Here is a 20,094-nt window from a genome sequence, read left to right on the forward strand (position 1 = left end):
AGATTTCATTATAGAGAAGAACAGGATCAGAAATTAGGATCCTGAATTGGGGAAAGTTGAATTCAATACAAGACAGGAAATAACAAAATTGAACTAAGAGAAGCTACTATAGAAAAACAATGGGAGACACACAAAAAAGAAACAGCAAGTGTTCAGGGCAAGCAAGTTTCTGTGAAGGGCAAGATTAATAATTTTATGGAACCTTGATGTCAAGGGACAGATAATCCAAAAAGTAAGGGAGAATACTTAAATCTATAATTACAAGGGCAAAGGGAGGAAGGGCAGTTAAGATCAAGGAATATTCCAAACCACATCCACACCAAGTTACCTATATTAAGGCCAAAAAGGTAATCAAGAGTAGAACCCAACAGTCATCAAAGTGGTGATCTACACACTAGAGCCAAGGGATGCGGACAAGGACTTAAATCAATGAACCTCTTTCTCTATTCACTGGGGGTACTGTAGTTGGAGAATTTAGGGAGGGGCCAGTGAACTTCTAGGGAAAATATAACTGAGAAGAGAAAATATCAAAAAATTTTGTTCGACAAAATTTCCCTTTATCAAAAGAATTATAAAATGAAATGTATCAATTTTAGTAGTGCTTTAGCACCTGATAAATTATATAGGAGCTAGAGGAGGAGATTGTAGGGGATATGACAAACAGAAATTCGTATCTTTTCAGACCATACAAGTGCCATACATGACCTTAACAAGAGGTCCCATATACTTCATTGAATTTTGAAGGTGGTGATTGAATGTGTTGACGAGGGTAGTGTGGTTGATGTGGTCTTATGGACATCAGGTCTTTAACAAAGGAAAACCAGTCCAGACAGAATCTATAGCATCCAAGGCAATCTGTAAACTAAATGTGAAACTGGCTTTCTGACAGGAGGCAGAGGGCAATGGTCAAGAGCTGCTTTGCAATTGGAAGTCTGTGACCAGTAATGTATAGCAGGAAATCAGTCGCAGACACCCTTCTTAATTGTTATAAACGTTCACAAACTGATTGAGAAAGGAGGAAGTATGGTTATTAAGTTTTTTTTGCAGATAATGAGATTGTTCTAAAACAATACAAGTTGATAAAGACAGAGAAATGGCAAATGGAATTTAATCCAAAAAATGCAAGGTTGCAAAGACAAATAAGGCTCGATCATACACTATAAATGGTAGGACCCTAGAAAGTGCTAAGAAACAAGGAGATCTTGATGTGAAAGGGTTAACATATACACAGTGTACGATGGCCCTGGCCCCATAATCATTGGAATTTAGAAGAACGATTGGGGGAGGGGGGAGAGAAAGAAATCTCATTAAAACCTATCACATATTGAAAAGCCAAGATAGGGGTGGATGTGGAGAGGATGCTTCCTATAGTGGGGAAGTCCAGGACCAGAGGGCACAGCCTCAGAATTGAGGGACATTCATTTAGAACAGTGGGTGGTGAATCTGTGGAATTCACTGCTAGACAGCTGTGCAGGCCAGTTCACAGGTTACGGGGAGAAGGTAGGTGAATGGGGTTGAAAGCTATGATGGAAAGGTGGAAGAGACTCAATGGGCCAATTCTGCTCCCTTGTCTGATGCATAAGATGTCCAAATATCTCTGAAGATGGCTGCAGAGACACAAGGCAGTTGTTAAATAAACAAATTAGACAACAACTGGAGTTCTAGTCGCCACACCATAGGAAGGAAGTGATTGCACAGATGCATAGGATGTTCTCCAGGATACTGATCTGGGTGGAACATTTCAGCAGACTAGAGGTGATTGATTTAGTCATTCTGGAGCAGAGAAGTTTGGGGCAGAGGAAGAGAACCTGACTTAAATATACAAAATATGAGCAGCGTAAACATGTAAAATGAGACACTATTCTAACAGAGGTCCCTGTGAATAGAGGGTACAGATTTAACATGAGGGTAAGACGTTTAAAAAGCTTTTGAGGATTTTATTTTCATCTAAGGCTGGCTGAAAATTGGAGGTAGGTACTCTTGCAACATTTTTAAATATTTTGTTGAGCATTTGAAATGGCATGGAGATTATGGGCTAAAGGTCATTTAAAATGAGAACAAGGTTTAATAATAATTTGAAGAAACATTAAGTAGAAATGGATCTTGCAAAGGGAGTGATAGCTTTACATATAGTTTTCCTTTTGAACTGTTAACTAAATAATTCTCAGACTTGAAAAGGAGCAAACAGACACCAGTTCTATTATTCAAATACTACCCAATGATTTTTGTTGGAAATTGATATTCATGAACATCAAGGTAAAAATAAGATTTGATTTGACTATTTAGCACCTTCATGAAGAATGGCCTCCAGAATGGTAAAAATGGAGGTGTGCCAGACTACAAAGAAGATCCCAGCAAGCAGTTGGAAGTCTTACTCCAAAGTACAGTTGCATTTCTATTCACCACTGCCCTTTACATCATGACCTGAATCATATATAAAAATTGCCTAATTTTGCATTTATTCTTGCAAACAAAACTATTTGCTACAAATATGTGCAATGCAAAAGGAAGAAGAGGCTCCTATTTACACAGGATGTTTAACTAGGCTACAACACAAAAGCTGCCGTTTGTTCAATTTAAGGCCAGTTATTAATCCCAAATACTAAATTATCAACATCTATGCTTTTAACAAAAGCACACATATGCCAGTTAAACATACAAATGAGCAATACAAGGCTACTGGACACATCTCCTCCATCATTCAGTAAGATCAAGGCTGATTTGACAGTAACCTCAAACCCACATTCCTGCCCATTGTCAAATACAGCAGATTCTGGTTAATTAGGCCATTGCTTAACAGGTAGCCACTTAATCAGGACAACTCTTAAAAGACAAAAACTAATCGAGAAAATGGCCATGATTCCCTTTCTTTTACTTTGGACACTATACCTTTTTATTGGGACAGGAGACTTGCCAAACAGTTTCTAAACAGCACCAGTCACATACACTAGTGTGGCTATTAGACAATGCACCATGTTTACAGCAGTCTTTAAATTGTGTCAGTTGCATGTGTTGGTGTTCAAAAAGCAGTGGTATTTGTCACTGATAGTTGGCAAGAAATAAGCAGCAATTCAGAATTGTTTTGCTTACTGTGGTTTCAAGTATTTGGGCTTGGAGATGACAAAAACTGCCAGGAGTGAAAATAGAAGAATTTCACTACTTCAACAATTTAAGAAATACGAAGATTTTGAAGGAATCAATAATTACCTTGAATGTTACAATGAGAATGAAGATTTGGAGGATGCAATCTTTGAAAATATTATATGAAGGCAGTGCATTATCAGCATGAGATGTCTGCGCTGATTTTGTACATTTACAGTCAAAAGAACAAGGCAGCATATACTGGATGAATTCCTCCATCAATAACTATTAGAAACTAACGCAGTTTTATTTATTGGTAGCATTCTAGTTTGTTTTGTATTTCATTTAAATACATAATAAGTTATTCAGTTAAACAGTATTTTGTATTTTTTATACCCTTTTAACTATTTACATGAAACTTTGGTTAACTGGGCCAGCTGCTCAATTGATTCAAAATGTACTGGTCTTGTAAACACAAAGTTCACTGCAGATGCTGTGGTCAAATCAAGACGTACAAAAAAGCTGGATGAACTCAGCAGGTCGGGCAGCATCCGTTGAAAGAAGCAGTCAACGTTTCGGGTCGAGACCCTTCATCAGGACTAAAGGAGGAGGAGGCAGGGGCCCTATAAAGAAGGTGGGGGGAGGATGGAAAACCAGTCAGAGGAAAGATCAAGGGGTGGGGGAGGGGATAGGCAGGAGAGGTGAAGAAGGAATCTAAGGGGCACCATGGGTAGTAGAAGGCGGCAGAGTCATGAGAGGTGATAGGCAGCTAAAAGAGGAGACAGAGCTTCTACTACCCATGGTACTTTCCCCTTAGATTCCTTCTTCACCTCTCCTGCCTATCCCCTCCCTGCTTCCCCTCCCCCACCCCTTGATCTTTCCTCTGACTGGTTTTCCATCCTCCCCCCACCTTCTTTATAGGGCCCCTGCCTCCTCCTCCTTTAGTCCTGACGAAGGGTCTCGACCCGAAACGTTGACTGCTTCTTTCAACGGATGCTGCCCGACCTGCTGAGTTCATCCAGCTTTTTTGTACGTACTGGTCATGATGTGTCCCAATTAACCTGAAACCACTGTATTTGCCTTAAAAATATTCATGTTTTCAGGAAAATGTCAGTTAATGCTCAATAAAATTCACCTTATCCATTTCTTAAACGGATGACCCTTCAGTAGTCCAGCTACAATATCCAGATGTTTGCATCTGCAAATGCTCAGAATAACATCCAAACAACTGTCTACTTTTTCAATGAAACATACCATCCAATATCCACAAAAATCCATCAACCTGCCTCAGCTGTATAATACCGACCTCTGACAAAAAAGGTTCAGATCACTTCAAAACAAGAGCCACTATTCAATGAAGGCAGACATCAATAATGGAATTCATCATCATCAATGAAGAAATTCATCATCATCAACACTGCCTGTGGTCGAATGAAGAAAAAACTGTAAAGATCAAGTGCTCACTCCTGGCACATCTATCAGACAGCATTGTTTCCTACTGTTACAGTATTCTGAGCCCTTGACTATCTACCGTTAGTATTTTGAAAATCTAGAAAGATGGTAAACTGAAAAAAAGATGGAAAGATGAAAAACTGAAAAACTACAGAACAGACCAGGGTAGAACTTACACAATGAGCAGTCAGGCACTGCATTCTGTGACAGAACAGAAGGATCTGGGAATACAGGACCATAACTCTTTGGGAGTATTGTCACAAGTAGATGGGGTTTATAGGATCACTGGCCTTCATAAACCAAAGTACTGAAAACGGGATTTGGGATGTTATGCTGAAGTTGCAGAAGACATTGGCGAGGCCTAATTTGGAGTATTGTGTCCAGTTTTGGTCATCTATCTACAGGAAATATATTAATAAGATTGAACAAAGTGCTGAGAAAATTTACAAAATGTTGCCTTGAGGATCTGAGTTATAGAGAAAGATTGAATAGGTTAGGACTTTATTCCCTAAAGTGTAGAGAACAAGGGGAGATTTGATAGAGGTTTACCAAATTATGAGTATACAGTGGTGCTACAGTATTTATGAACCATGTAGAACTTTCTCTATTTCTGCATAAATATGACCTAAAATGTGATCAGATCTCCATGCAAGTCCTAAAACTAGATAAAGCGAACCCAATTAAATAGCACAAAACATTATACTTGTACATTTATTGAAAAAACGATCCAATATTACATGTATTTGCTGGGTAAAGTATGTGAAACTCTGGGGTAATGCTTTCTACGAAAGCTATTTGGAGTCAGACTTTCCAATCAATGAGATGAGACTGAAGGTGTGGGTTATGGAGGTGCCCTGCCCTGTAAAACACACACAAAGTCAATTTACTGACAGAGCCTGCTCTTCTCAAGAAAGATCTGTTTATGTGCACCATGCCTTGATCAAAACTTTCAGAGCTCCTTAGAAAAAGTATTGTCCAGATGCATCAACCTGCGTGTTCATCAGTCCACAGTAAGAGAACCCATCTACAAATGGAGGAAATTCAGTACTGTTGCTACTCTCCCTAGGTGTGGGCTTCCTGCAAAGATCACACCAAGAGCACAACATGTAATGCTGAAAGAGGTGAAAAGGAACATAAGGGTAACAACAAAAGACCTGCAGAGATCTCTAGAAGTTGCTAAAGTCTCTGTTCATGTGTCCACAACAAGAAAAACACTGAACAGGAATGGTGTTCATGGAAGGACACCACAGAAGAAACCACTGCTCTCCATTAAAAAAAACATTGCTGCATGTCTTAAAGACCACCTGGATGTTCTACAACGCTTCTGGGACAATGTTCTGGGGAAAGATGAGACAAAAGCCGAATTTCTTTGGCAAAAATTCACATTGCCTAGTTTGGAGAAGAAGGGCACTGCACACCAACACCTCATCCCAACTGTGAAGCATGGTGAAAGGAGAATCACGGTTTGGGGCTGTTTTGCTGTCTCAGGGCCTCGACAGCTTGAAATTGTTGAGGGAACAATTAATTCAAAATTGTATCAATACATTTTTACAGGAGAATGTCAGGGTAGCAGCCCGTCACCTGAAGCTTAATAGAAGTTGGGTAATGCAACAAGACAATAATCCGAAAGACAAGAGTAAGTCAACAGAATGGCTTAAAAAGAAAATTCGTGTTTTGAAATGTCTGAGTCAAAGTCCTGAAAGGTGAAACATTTAAATGGATCATGAAGAGGTGCTTCTTTACTCAGAGGGTGGTGAGAACGTGGAACAAGCTGCCAGAAGTGTATGGAGGGCTATCGTCTGGGTGCAGGTTGATGGGACTAGACAGAATAACAGTTTGGCATGGACTAGACGGGCCAAACGATCTTTGTGCTGTAGTGTTCTATGACTATGACTTGATGTCACCAACGCTACCACTATAAAATCCACCAAATACACTATAAGCAGAAGCAAACCCAAGACAATGTCTATCCCTTGTCAAACTCTTATCACGGGCACCCCAGTTACACTCAGCAATCTATAGGACAGACATCCAAGGAAATAATCTATTCTAAGATCTGCTATGAAAAGAGATTACCAGGTGTATATAAGAAATGATTCAACAATATGCTGTATGTCTGCTAAAACAAATGTAACATATCCACCAACTCCTAGAACCCACTACCATTTAAGGTGGGGGATTGGGGGACACTAGTCAGAACTTCAGCACTTCAAAAAAAAAAGCCCACCGGCCCTGTCAGGTACCTCTGCCTATCTAATGAAAGTACCAGTGCCCCATAATGAAGATGGAACACAGTGGGATTATGTGAGAGGAGTTGACGAAAGGAGGGTGACAATCCCAAATGTGATTCACTAGGTACAATAATTTTCAGTTGCTTCATCGATGACTTCCTCTTCCATACCAGCATAAGTCATTAAGCTCAATAAATCCATACATACTAGACAGGAACAAGTCTACTTTCTCATTCTCTCCATAGTTCTGCAAATAAAATTTTCCTTTCAGATAATTTATTGACACAGGAAACTTTTGGCCCATTGGATCCATGCTGGCTTCCAGGACAGAAATCCTGTTAGTCTTATTTCCCTGTACTGCTTCAAATCATTCTCCCTCATATGCTAAAAACTCTTAATTCTTTCTGCCATTATGTTCCATTTACCAATTTACTTTGGCATCTTTGGAATGTGAAAGGAAACCCATAGTCATGCGATGAATGTGCAAACCCCACATGAACAGCAACCATGGGTCTTTTGTACTATGTAGCATCAGCACCAACCTCTGCACCACGATTCCAACTCCCTTTACAACTCCAAATTTAAATCCAGTACAATGCTTGTCACGCATCCTAAAACACAACCATTTGATAGTAAAAGAAAGTCTTACTCATGTCATCTTTCATTCATCCAGCTGAAAAAAGCCACCAGTCCTTGAAAAATTGGTGGTAAAGAGAATGAAAATTCATGGAAAAGACAGGTACCAAAAATAACATGATAATATAATAAATAGGGGGGAGTAGATCATCAGGCCACAAAATTATGTTTTTCTTCCAAGCTCAATACCATTGCTGTACCTCTTAATTCATTTAATACCCAGAAGGCTGTCAGTCTGTTTTGATTGAATATATTAACTGAGCCTGTATAGACATTCAGGGTAGGTTCTTTGTATTAAGAATACTTTCCTCACCACATTCCTGAATAGTTTGCCCATTATTTACAAAAGGCATTTTATCTTAGTTGGAAGCTCCTATCCAGATCTAACCTCCTACCCTCTAGGGTAGAGAAATTGAGATTCACTGGTTTCTGCAATAAGAAATTCCTACACACCAATCTATTATATACATTATCCTCTCTTATCTCGTAATATGACCTTGCATTCAATACTTTCTCACTAATTGAAAATTATATTCCTTAAGATGTCTCAATAAGATTACTCATTCTACATTCCTGCAAGACAATACTCTTCTCAGGAATTAATTGTATTTTTAAACTCCAACCTCTAGCAATGAGGGAAGGTATACATTTACCATTTTAACTACTTGCGGCAAACTGTTACATTTTGTACTTCAAACATAAGAACATCTAATTCTCTCTTCACTCTACTCATGAGTAGTCTCTCTTAGACTGACTTCCAATTCCTAATACCATTCCATAATCTCACATTTGCCAGAATAAAATGCATTTGCTATTTCTCCCAACCCTATATCCTTTTGCAGAGTGCAAACATCCTTATGGCACCATAGCCTTTCAATATTTTACACACCGTTGCCTTCAAAACTACACTAATGACATCTTTCCATTCTGAAAAAGACCCATTTATTCCAGCTCTGTGTCCTAGGTGACATTTAATTCTTCTCCCAAAGCCATGAACTTTTATTTCATGCCACAAGCAAGGCTGGTGCATCTTAACAAATGCCTTCTGGAAATCAAAATACACTACATCCACAGGCTGCAGTCCCTCAACTCTTCTTTGATTATAGACTACAGAATCGTCCCAAACACAAATAGTACTGACATGCCATTTCCTTTTTGACTCCATCCCTTCTTGATCAAATATGTGCAGTTATCCCACCATCTAGTGTCCTGCAGGAACTGACTTTTGAACAACTGCAACCGATACTTCTACAGCCACTTATTTTAAAATGTTTAGATGCTGACCATGAGATCCTGACAACTTACTTGTCCTTACTGCCATCAGCTCTTTCCAATACATTATCTCGTGAGATGGACATCATTACGAACTTGTTTTCCTTTTGAAACTGGGCCATCTCTTATCTTTGGAATTTTTGCAGCATTTTCCCACTGTGACAATAGATGCAAAGCATTGGCTTAAACTATCTGTTGTTTCCTGTTAATAATCCCTCAGTCTTGCTCTCCAAGGGGTCTGCACACAGCTGAGCTGCCCTGTTCCTTTTTAAAAAAAAATATATCCACTGAAGCTCTATCACTTGCCAGTTTACTCTGAATCAATTTTCTCCCTTTTTAGCTCTTTAGTTTTTGCCATCTTGCATGCTGTAGTTTTTGATTTAATATTTTCCTCGATCACCTTTTCTCATTGATTATGTAAATAGTGAGTAATTTCTCAGTCAAGGGCAACATCCTCCCTTATCTAGTCTACCATGTCCTTTAAGAACTCAATTGTCTTTGAAAACTCATTTCATTTTCTAAACTCTAGGAAACACAATCGACTTTCTCTCTCCTAATACAGCAAATCCAGCATTCCATCATTGAAATCAGCCTAATGCATACTGAACCATGACAAATACATTATTTCTTAGATAAGGAGACAAAAACTACACACAATACTTCACTCAATTTCTCCATTTCATAAACACACATGCAGCTTCACCAGGTTGGCACGTCATTATCAGCCAAGTCAGGTGTTGTCCTAGAATGCAAACCATGATTGATCCTGACTTGATATCAATGGCAGTGAATTAGATGTCATTAGTTTCAACTTGATGCTACCAACAGTTATCCTACAGCAAGTACAGCCTCACTCTACCACAGATAGTCCTTTTGTCTCATCCATCACTCACTCAGCCTCTGACACTTAAGACTAAATTTTCTCTTTCCCAATTCTGATGAAAGGCATTGGTTTGAAATTGGTTTTACTACTTCTTCCTGACACTGCTTGACCTGTGGAATGTTTCCAGTTTGCTTTTATTCTAATGTTACAGATTGATTCACTTTTTCCACTGCCATTCTCTTCAGCCCCACAGCACATTGTTGACACCCAGTATGGAGCTACTAGATCTACTTTCAGTCCATTCCATTATTACCAGCACTGTGCTATAACGCATCTTCCTTGTGAAGACAAGGATCGCAGTGGTTACTACAACCAATCCCATCATGCCACAGGTAGATTGGTGAAATCAAGAAGTTTACCCACAAACACAATTTGAAAATACATCCTTCCAGACCAACAGTTCAGTCAATACTGGTGCTGTCAAACAACTCTTCATGATACACTGACGTCAGTAACACAAGGCACAGTAACTATGTTTTTGCAGGTTCCCCCCCCCCCAAAAAAAGAGAATTAATTCCCTAAAAGGAAGAATGTACAAGTAGGCTTCCTTGGTCATACCTGACCTGATGTCACAAGTTTGAAGTGTGAATTCAATGTTACTCTTTCCCACCTGTACATGAGCATTGTTGGTTTCATCCTGCCAGTACCCAAGGATTGTGTTGCAGGGTTTGGAGCATTATTTGATACAATCTGCATGTATGACTTGCCAGGCTATTGCATGACTACCTTAAATACAAGTTACACACATCTGTGCTAGGCTGACTGAACTCAGTGACTTTTCTACTCCTGGTTCTATAGAAGATTTATGCATGATAATTCAACCAGTTTTATTCATTGTGTCTCAATTCTAGGACATTTCAAAAGATAATGATTTATCTACACTGGCAGTTCTGCATTCACAGACAAGATCGCAGGTTTCCTTCCCGGGAGACTTTAAATGCATTTTATGACATTCATAGTTATTTTTTAAATTCTAGATTAAACTTATTTAAATTTTCTAGTTGCAATTTTGGAATTTCAACTCTGATCTCTGGATTGCTAGTCCAGGCTTTTGGATTTCTAGGCCTGCACCACAGCAAATAAAAATAAAATGACTGTAGGTACTGGAAATCTGACAATGGGTCACTGAAGCCATGATTAAAGCACTATAGTCAGCTTTGTTTTAGCTACAAATAATGAACTTGCATTTAAACAGTACTTACCACAAAGAGTGCTTATCAGAAAATAATTCACTGCCAGTGAAACACTTGAAATGCCTGTAGGCCATCCCCTGGTATTACTGATGTTTGTAAGTTGATTTTGTCTGCAGTTTGGAAAATGTATATAAAAACCCCACACACCAAATATACCTCCAAAATACTGAAACTGAATTACATCAAAAGCAAGATTATTATGAAAGAACAATTATTATTAAAGTGACAAAGACGAAACTAATTCTGCAGTTCATAGGAAAAACACATGCAAGTACGTTGGACTTTGGAATTTAATATCATCGAAAATTGTTCATACGTAGGAACGTCCATAAGGCAGAAGTTCATCACCTTTACATCCGCAGTGAAGCACAATTGCAAACTTGCACACATCAAAAATCACACAAACATTGATCAGATATTCTCAAGTAATTATTTTATAATCATGAGTAGATAGGGCCTCATCAAAACAATGCATCTACAAGCTCGATCCTCAGTCTTGAAGCAATGGGTGTCATAAGTTCATTTTTCTGAAGTATGTTAGGAACATGTCAATATCTCTTGAGTATGACAAATCCACAATCTCCTACTCAAGAGAAAAGAGTCACAAATAATGAAAAGGGATTGTGAGAGAAGGATGACAAATCAAGCTTGCAAATTATTATTTCACAAGAGCAGTGATCTTTTAAAACATTCTGTATGAGGCAGATCAGTAGTTAAAGTTCCTAAAATATACTTTCAAGATTTAGGAGAAAAGAACAGGATGGTGAAAAGAACAATCATTGTGAATCTCACTGTAACAAATTCAGACAGGATGGAGACGATGGTTAAATGGCCTAATTCTACTCCTATATCTTATGATCTTAAATAGACTGGATGCAGAGAGGATGTTTTCCCCTCCCAGCAGGCTTGGAGGTGGGGAGGTTAAGGAATGGCCTGTCTTAAAGATCTGGAGCAAGACATTCACAACTAAGATGAGAATAGATTTCTTCAGAGGATAGTGACCATAGATAGATTTCTCAAAACAAAAGCATTAGGGCATACAACAAAAGAGCAGAAGTATGAAGGTTCACCAGCTACTGTCTTACTGAACAGCAAAACACAAAGGCTATTTGGTCTACTCTTACTCCGATTTTGTATGTTTCTACTCTTGTTACTATTTTGACAGAATGTCTATTTCCAACCCAGCAGCAGTGGCAACTTGTGTTGAATGGCATGTCCAACAAAAGACTGTGGGTAATAACCATCTCCTTGATTAGCTTGATTACAAGCAAAACAATGCTAATTAACAAGTCTCAATGCATCAAAATGTTATTTTTAAGTAGAAAGGCACAAAATCCACATCTACACCTTTATTGTTGTGTAACCAGTTGTTATTTGTCTTCCAAATTTCCTTCCGAATGTATTGTTCTCTTTTTTTTCTACTATAATTTGAGAACATCCATGGACTTTTACTACACTTCACAGTAAGTAACAGTTAAACCGCAAAGTTAGTGTAGAATATTACTTATTCAGTATACTTTAGAAGTTCATACAAGTCCAAACACCATTTTTCATATAAACTCTAGACCACCTTGACTTCCTCTGAATACCAGTATCATAATAAGCAGTTTAGCTACAGATCAAGTTGCTTCTTCAGCTGCGATCCAAGATTGCAAGAACATACCAGTGTTGTTGGATATTTTGACCATTGAACTAAACATTGAGCACTTAATAGTTCCACAATTAAACTATAAAATGCTAATGCTGTAAAGCTCAGATATCTGACATCATAGATGGAAGTTTCTAGAATCCACATCACTTTAGTTCTTACTACCGAAGCCCTGAAAGGGTTAACATATTTCCTGTTCTCTCAATCCACCCCTCCCCAACTGCTCTGGAAACACTGGACCTCTGCAAAAACAAATGAATCAGCTGGAACAGACAAGCATCTGATCATTTTTTGTTCTCACTGCTAATCCAACACAAACACAAGGCTTTCTACCCCTCTAATGCTACATAAATTATATCCCCAAAACAAACATAATCAAGATACACATATACCTCTGCTGAACACTTCATTCAACCACTGGCCTATCATCCTGACACGTTCAGCATCATGAATTCCCAAAAAAAAACAAAATAAAAATCTCACTCTGCAACTTTTATTGTTCCTTACCACAATCACATGAGGTGAGTGCACCAAAGACTTCAATTCATTAAGATCGTTTTCGGCCTGTTAACAAAAAACACTGATTAGTGCAGCCCAATGCATACCAGACAAAGAACCTGTGCCGAGACAGCTGATTGAACGTTACCTTTTCCCATTCTCCCTCCATAACGTGATTGCGAAACTTAGTAGCAGAAGAATGCTCTAAGCAGCAGCCCGATTCCTGCATCAAAAGATCCACCGTTTGGCTATAAGAGGAGAAATACTTCAAACCTTGAACCCCAATGACAGTACTGTAAAGGAAAGCTGGAACATAGTTCTGATGACAACTTAATCACATGCTCCCATTATTATTTTAGCATTTAAGATTGCTAGAACAAAATGTGAAATAAGTATTTTAAAATAAATCCATGTTAAGACTTAGTCAACCCTGCAAGTTCTGTATAATTTGTGTGCACAGATTTAGGTACAACTTGTGCACAACCTGTACAAGTCAAAGGTAAAAATTGAGTATCATTAGGTATATTACTTAGAAATCACAAAACATTGACAATTTTCCCAAATATTGAAATATGGCTCAAGGATACAACTTGGAGCAATGTTTCCCAGGAACCTGAATCAAAATTTCAATCATTTGATTCTTTTTTGAAATCCAAGCTCCAGACTAAACCAAGCATACAGTAGCAGGAAGGAACATCTTAATCAAAATGTTAAGTATTCTGGACAACTTAAAACTAGCTATTTGTCAATATTATTACAGAATATATTTATTTTTATATAGACAATTATAAGATTTGAGCTAAAGAAACATTTCTATTTGATTATTATACAGCCAGAGTTTCTACAGGCTTTTGACAAGGTTTCAAATGGCTGGCAGCTGAAGACAAGGGAGTGTAGCAAATTGGATCCAAAGTTGGCTCTGGGGCAAAAGCAGAACACAATGGCAGGTGGTTTTGTGACTGCATAGTTACCGCCAGTGGGGTTCCATAAGATTCTGTATAAATTACCTTTCTTTTTGTTATTGATTAATGAATTAGATTTAAATGTAGGAAACTTGAAGACAATATAAAAATCTATTTAAATTCATGCAAAAATATTTAAACCAAGAAGAATTAGATGGCAGAAAACAATGAAATAGAATTAAATCCAGAGAAGCACAAGATGATGAACTTGAATGTGTACAAGGCAAAGGAATACACAGATGAAAAGGTGTGGGGAAGAGACACCCGTAAGTTTACTCACTGATTGAAAGGTAGAACAGTACATAGTGATTAAAAAGACATACATAATGCCCCATTGATTAGTCAAGAACATGGAATACAAGAAAAGCATATAACACTTGTTAGGCTAGAAAGTTGGATACTGTGTACAGGTATGGTCAGAATAAAGATATTGCACTTGGGGCGGGGATGATAATTGCACACAGAGGAAGCTTACAAAAACTTTGAGACTAGAAAATCCTAGTTACCTTGTAAAGGCTTGAAGTTGCTTTCCTAGGAACCAATACAGCAGGGTGACTCAAGTGAAACACATGAAATGAGGAAAGACCTACTTTACTCAGCAAGGAGCACAGATTTAAAGCAATGAGTAGAATCCAAGGCAGGAGTCTGTCTGAGAGAATGTTTACCCCCATCTTGTAATGTATGTGCATGTTTGACTATGATAGTAACAAACGAAGCATAATGATATGTTTGAAATGGCTGAGGCTGGATGGCTAGAAAGGCTGGGCAGCACGGACACAATGGGCCGCACGTCACCGTTGGTTTAGTTTTCGACAGTTTTAAAACATGCAGCAGCGCCCACCCTCCAGCGGATCCCGGGACCGACATGGCAGCCCAAGGTCGGAGTTACACTCACTTCAGCCCCAGGCTATGCAGGTGCTGTCCAATCAGTCGGATCACATCCTCGTCAACCTGGGACAAGCGCTTCTTCTTCTTGTACGTCGCTTGGTCAGGGCTGACACCGCCGGGGCCGGACACCAGGTGAACGACGGGGGCGGCGGAGGAAGAGGGCAGTCCGTTGGAGTGAGCGGCTGAGGGGGTGATACTGTAGGACCCAGTCGCTTCCTCCCCGGGCCCGGCCTGGCCAATTATGTCCCCGTTCTGCGCCGCCGCCGCCGCGCCGCCTTGGTTCCCATTGGCCTGCATGACGCCGGGAACCGGGCGCCCGGAGCCGCCGCCTCCTCCTCCAAGGCCCAGGAGGCCACCGAAGTTACCTGGAGGGTTGCTGGGGCCTAGTCGAGCTCCGCAGTGGGCCGCCCCGGGACTACCCTCGCCCTCCGCCGCCGTCGTCGCTCGCTGCTTCTTCCGCGGGGGCGGAGACACTCCGCCGCTCTCCGAGTCGGAGGAAGAGGAGGAGGAGGCCAGAGTGAACGTCGTGTGCTCGGCCGCAGCAGCCGCCGTGGTGGCTCAGTGCACTGCGGAGTGTCAGCCAATGCCTTGTCCGGTAGTCGGGGGCCTCCGCCGCCTCCTCCCCCTTGGGGAGGGGCGGGGCTCCTGACAGCGCCGCCCGGGGTAGTGGGGGAAGGAGACGGAAAGTTCCGGAAGGTTCCGCGCCCGCCGATCGCCAACGGTCGCCCGGCCGCGGGGTTTCCCTCACTGCTCCCTGGCGGCGATCGACGCCACTGGGGATGACCGCGCCGGCCGCTCGCGCTGCCCCCTCCCCCCTCGCGAGCTCAATCCGTCGGTGATGGTCGTCCGTTCACTGGGCCGCCTTTGTCACGGATACATTACTCCCTGCACCCACCACCTCCTGCTCCTCTCGCCTGCCGTAACGCTTTTGTTATAGTCGCCGCCGTCCTTCCCCAACACAAACCCACAGCCTGATGGAATCCGCCTCACAACAACTGAACAAACCGGATGTTTCCACACTTCCGCCGAGCGAGGGGGCGGGGAAAGGAGAGCTCCGCCTCTGTGGCGTAATCACGCCGCCTTTCGACGCAAATCGTTGCCAATCTGAAGAAGTTGGAAGCCAAGCTAAGGAGTCAAGGTTGGATGGAGGGTGGAGGGATTGAGGTCTCGGCCAGTGAATGGAGGGTCGAGGGATTGAGATGTCAGCCAGTGAATGGAGGGTCGAGGGACTGAGATCAGACAGTGAATGGAGGGTCGAGGGACTGAGATCAGACAGTGAATGGAGGGTCGAGGGACTGAGGTCAGACAGTGAATGGAGGGTCATAGGGTGAGATGTCAGCCAGTGAATGGAGGGTCGAGGGGTGAGATGTCAGTCAATGAATGGAGGGTCGAGGGGTGAGATGTCGGGCATCTCAAGACGGAAGTACAAACAGGAGATGGTATTGGGTGATAGGAGTTGCTGGAGGAAGGTAAATGTCAGATTTCTGGGCAACCAAAAACAAGTGGCAAATTGACCTTTGTAGTGGAGATCACTTGTCCGTTCATCCCTCCCAACTGATCTCCTTCTTGGAACTTATCCTTGCAAGTGGAACAAGTGCTACACCTTCCCTTACATCTCCTCCCGTACTACTATTCAGGGCCGCATGCAGTCCTTCCAGGTGAGGTGACACATCACCTGAGAGTCTGTTGGGGTCATCTACTGTATCTGGTGCTCCAGGTATATTGGTGAGACCCAATGTAGATTGGGAGACTGCTTCACCGAGCACCTACGCTCCATCTGCCAGAACAAGCATGATCTCCCTGTGGCCACCATTTTTAATTCCACTTCCCGCTTCCATTCCAATATGTCAGTCCATGGCCTCCTGTACTGTCGCAATGAAGCCACTCTAAGGTTGCAGGAGCAACACCTTGTATTACATCTGGGTGGCTTCCAAACTGATGGCATGAACATTGATTTCTCGAACTTCTGGTAATGCCCTCCTCTCCCCTTCACCATTCTCCATTCCCATTTCCCTCTCTCACCTTATTACCTCCCTCTGGTGCTCCTCCCCCACTTCACTTTTTTTCTGTGGCTTTCTGTCCTCTCCTATCAGATTTTCCCTTCTCCAGACTGTTTCTCTTTCACCAATTGACTTCCCAACTTTTTACTTCAAGCTTCCTCCTCCCAGTTTCACCCATCACCTTGTGGTTCTTCCTCCCTTTCCCCCACTTTCTTACTTTGACTCCTCATCTTTTTTCCTCCAGTCTTAATGAAAGGTCTCGGCCTAAAACGTCGACTATGCTCTTTTCCATAGATGCTGCCTGGCCTGCTGAGTTCCTCCAGCTGTTTGTGTGTATTGCTTGACCATTGTAGTCAAATATCGTCTAGTGATAAAGGCAGTAGACAGGATTTTAAAAAAGAAAGGAAGAGTTTAAGGTATTGTTGAGCTTGGAATATGGATCGGTTTCTGATGTCAATCCAATTAGATTAGCTAAGGATTTTTAAAAAGCGTTAGGAGATATTGTGGGCGCAAAGCCTTTAAGCGAAGGGGCACTCTGTGTTTTGTAAAGATAGTAAACAACATGAGAAAAGGTTAGAAGCTGTGGGAAGAAGGAAAGTAACATCAAGAAATTATATTGAACAGCTGTGGCTTTGAAGAGTAATTACAGGAGTACCTCTAGATGTATTCATGATCCAAATTAAAAATTATTTAATCGGGAAAAAGTTGTAGACCCTAAATGTTTCAACATGTTGCATGGTGGAGTAAGAACTGATAGCTAACTTTGATGGAATAAAGTTGCCAAATCTCGTTAACTTAGGCTATATAAGTTGTATGATGCTGCCCTCTCTGAGACTCTTTTAGTGCCAGAAGATTGGTCACATTGTAACTGTGTTTAGGGGTAAAAGGCAGTGTTATAGATGTGGTGGAGAACATTATTATGGTTATTGTGGAAAAGGTATTAGGTTAAAATGTAGCAGTTGTGGAGGAAACATAGATTTGCTTATGCACAGTGTCCTATATATAAGAAAGCTGTGGAATTGGAATGTGCTTGAGTAGAAATGGGCATTCTGTATCATATGCAGAGGCTCTTCAAAAATATAGAAGTCCATGTCAATGGTCTTAACATCCTATGTCTATTAACATCCAGAATACAGGTAAATCAAAGTCAGTGTGTAAAGTGCATGATTTTTACAAAGGATTTGTTGATAAACTAAAATTTGTTACTTTCATGGCAGACGTGGTACAGCACAAACTTAAAAAGATAGAAAAAAAAGTTATATTAAAAGTTGCAGAAAAGATTTAACTCTAGAAGTTATGAATGGTGCTTTACAAGGAGGGTTAAGTAACAATTATACTTCAAAGAAGGGTTGTTAATGTTTTTTCTTTTCCTCTTTTTTCACAAAGAAGTTTGTTAGCTAATGGTCGGGGGATTTTAATGCTCATAGTACTATGTAGGGTTTTAGTGACAAATGTGAAAGGAATGGTGGTAGAAGACTTTCTGGAAGGAAAGTATTTGGTGTGCTTGAATGGTGTTCAACAGGTTGTGTAACACACCTTACGTTGGTCTGCCAACTACCATTGAACATTACTAGCAGAAGAAAAAGGGCATAAATATAAGTTACTCCAAATATTGCCAGGCAGCAGCTACTGGCAGGTCACCCATCTCAAACATCTTGCTTCTTTGTGTGCAGTATATGCCATCAACAAATTGCACTCCATGCCAAGACCTCTTCAACAGCACTGCCAAAACTGCCACCAGAAAAGCAGGAGTTAAGTTTATGGGAATGCCACTGCTAGTTAATTCCCTTCTAAGGTCCTGAGTTGGAAATGTATTGTGATACAATGGGGGTTAAATTCAAGAACCCTATAATTAACACTTTAGAATGTTTTTCACTGGAATCACTGTTGTAGTTGAAGGAGTCACATCAATGTACTCCTTAAAATATAATTAATATGTATTCTGCCTGGGTAGTTTACAACCGAACAGCATGAACTTTGAATTCTCTAACTTCCAGTAAATGCTTCCCCCTCTATTCCCTTCTTTTTCTCCTCCAGATACACCCAACTCTTCCTACACTTAACCCAGCCCCCATCACCCTGTTTCCCTCCTTCCTGTGTCCTCTCTATCACTCACAGTTTCTTCCCACTGGATCCCTTCCCCATTAATACCCTCTGTCTTCCTCACACCTCTCACTTAATTCCATGCACCACCTTCCCCTCCAATCAGATTTCATCATCTTCAGCTCTATGTCTCCTCCACCTATCACCTCCCACCTTCTGTTGCTATTTCCACTCTTCCCTTCTCCACTGTTGCCCCTCTTTATCTGGATCCACTTATTGCCTACCAGATCCTGCTCCACCTCTTTTTAGTAGCTAGCTTCACTCTGTTATTCAGTCCTGATGAAGGGTTTCAGCTTGAAATGTTCGAAGTAAATTTATTATCAAAGTATATGTATGTTACCATACACTACCTTGAGATTTATTTTCTTGCAGGCATTTACAGGAAAACTACAATAGAATTTTATAAAAGGCAAAGACTGACAAGCAACAAATGTGCAAAAAAAGGTAAACTGCAAGTGAAAATAAAATTGAGAACGTAAGTTGTAAAGAGTCCTTGAACATGAATCTATGGGTCATAGAATAAGTTCAGAGTTGTGGTGAATGAAGTTATCCATGCCAGTTCAGGAGTCTGATGGTTGTAGGGTAATAACTGTTCCCGAACTTGATGGTGTGGGACATAAGGCTTCGGTACCTCTTGCCCAATGGTAGTATTGAGAAGTGGGCATGGCCTGGATGGTGGGGAGTCATTGATGAATGCTGCTTTCTTATGGCAGCGCTCCATATCCACCGTCCATTTCCCTCTGCAAATGTTGCCTGCCCTGCTGAGTTACTCCACTATCTTCTTTTTTTTCTGTAGAGCCACTATCCTGTCAATAAATATCCAGCACAGATCAAGAAAGAAGAGATGCTCTTAACACTTCCACAGCTGCAGGACTCCACCAAGGCTATAAAAATAATTTTAAGACATCTTCCTTGGTAGTCTCTTGAGATGGAGAATGACTCGCTTCTAGGCCAGCTCTATAGGTTCTGAAGAAACTCTCCCCACGATGACGGGAGCTCCCTGATGAGTCAGGCAGGTGAGTAGGTTGGACCTTCAGCCTTTACACAGAGCTGCCATGTACTCCTGATCTACGGACTAGTGTTTTCAATATCATCATGAATGCTCCTTCTCCACTTTGAGTAGACAGACACCAAAGATTTCTAGGAGTTTGTGAGAATGTTGTATTATTTTCAAAAAGGGTCATGTCAGACTTGAACCGATTTCTCCATGTATCTGGTAGCCTATTCAGGTCAAAGCTTGAAACAGG

At 40.9% G+C, this 20,094-nt stretch overlaps 1 protein-coding gene and 1 long non-coding RNA gene across 4 annotated transcripts in view; one reads left to right on the forward strand and one right to left on the reverse strand.

Annotated features, from left to right (window-relative positions):
• LOC140733215 (WD repeat-containing protein 26) overlaps positions 1-15,748 on the reverse strand; it is a 142,703-nt gene extending 126,955 nt beyond the window's left edge. For 2 of the 3 annotated variants that reach the window (XR_012100243.1, XM_073056248.1), the window contains exons 1-3: positions 14,752-15,748; positions 13,043-13,142; positions 12,904-12,960 (exon numbers count right to left, since the gene is read on the reverse strand). Coding sequence is in view for 2 of the 3 variants with exons in the window: in XM_073056248.1 (XP_072912349.1) it covers positions 12,904-12,960; positions 13,043-13,142; positions 14,752-15,041 (447 nt within the window). In the remaining variant the exon portion in view is untranslated. The remainder of the gene's footprint in view (positions 1-12,903; positions 12,961-13,042; positions 13,143-14,751) is intronic. The other variant, XM_073056247.1, reaches the window with a different exon arrangement.
• A 17-nt stretch (positions 15,749-15,765) lies between these two features.
• Positions 15,766-19,846, forward strand: LOC140733216 (uncharacterized). The gene is made up of 3 exons (XR_012100244.1): positions 15,766-15,882; positions 19,220-19,291; positions 19,644-19,846. It is a non-coding gene; the product is annotated as an uncharacterized lncRNA (long non-coding RNA).
• Positions 19,847-20,094: the final 248 nt, after the last annotated feature.

Source organism: Hemitrygon akajei, chromosome 9 (genome assembly GCF_048418815.1).
Source record: "Hemitrygon akajei chromosome 9, sHemAka1.3, whole genome shotgun sequence".
Taxonomy (NCBI): domain Eukaryota; kingdom Metazoa; phylum Chordata; class Chondrichthyes; order Myliobatiformes; family Dasyatidae; genus Hemitrygon; species Hemitrygon akajei.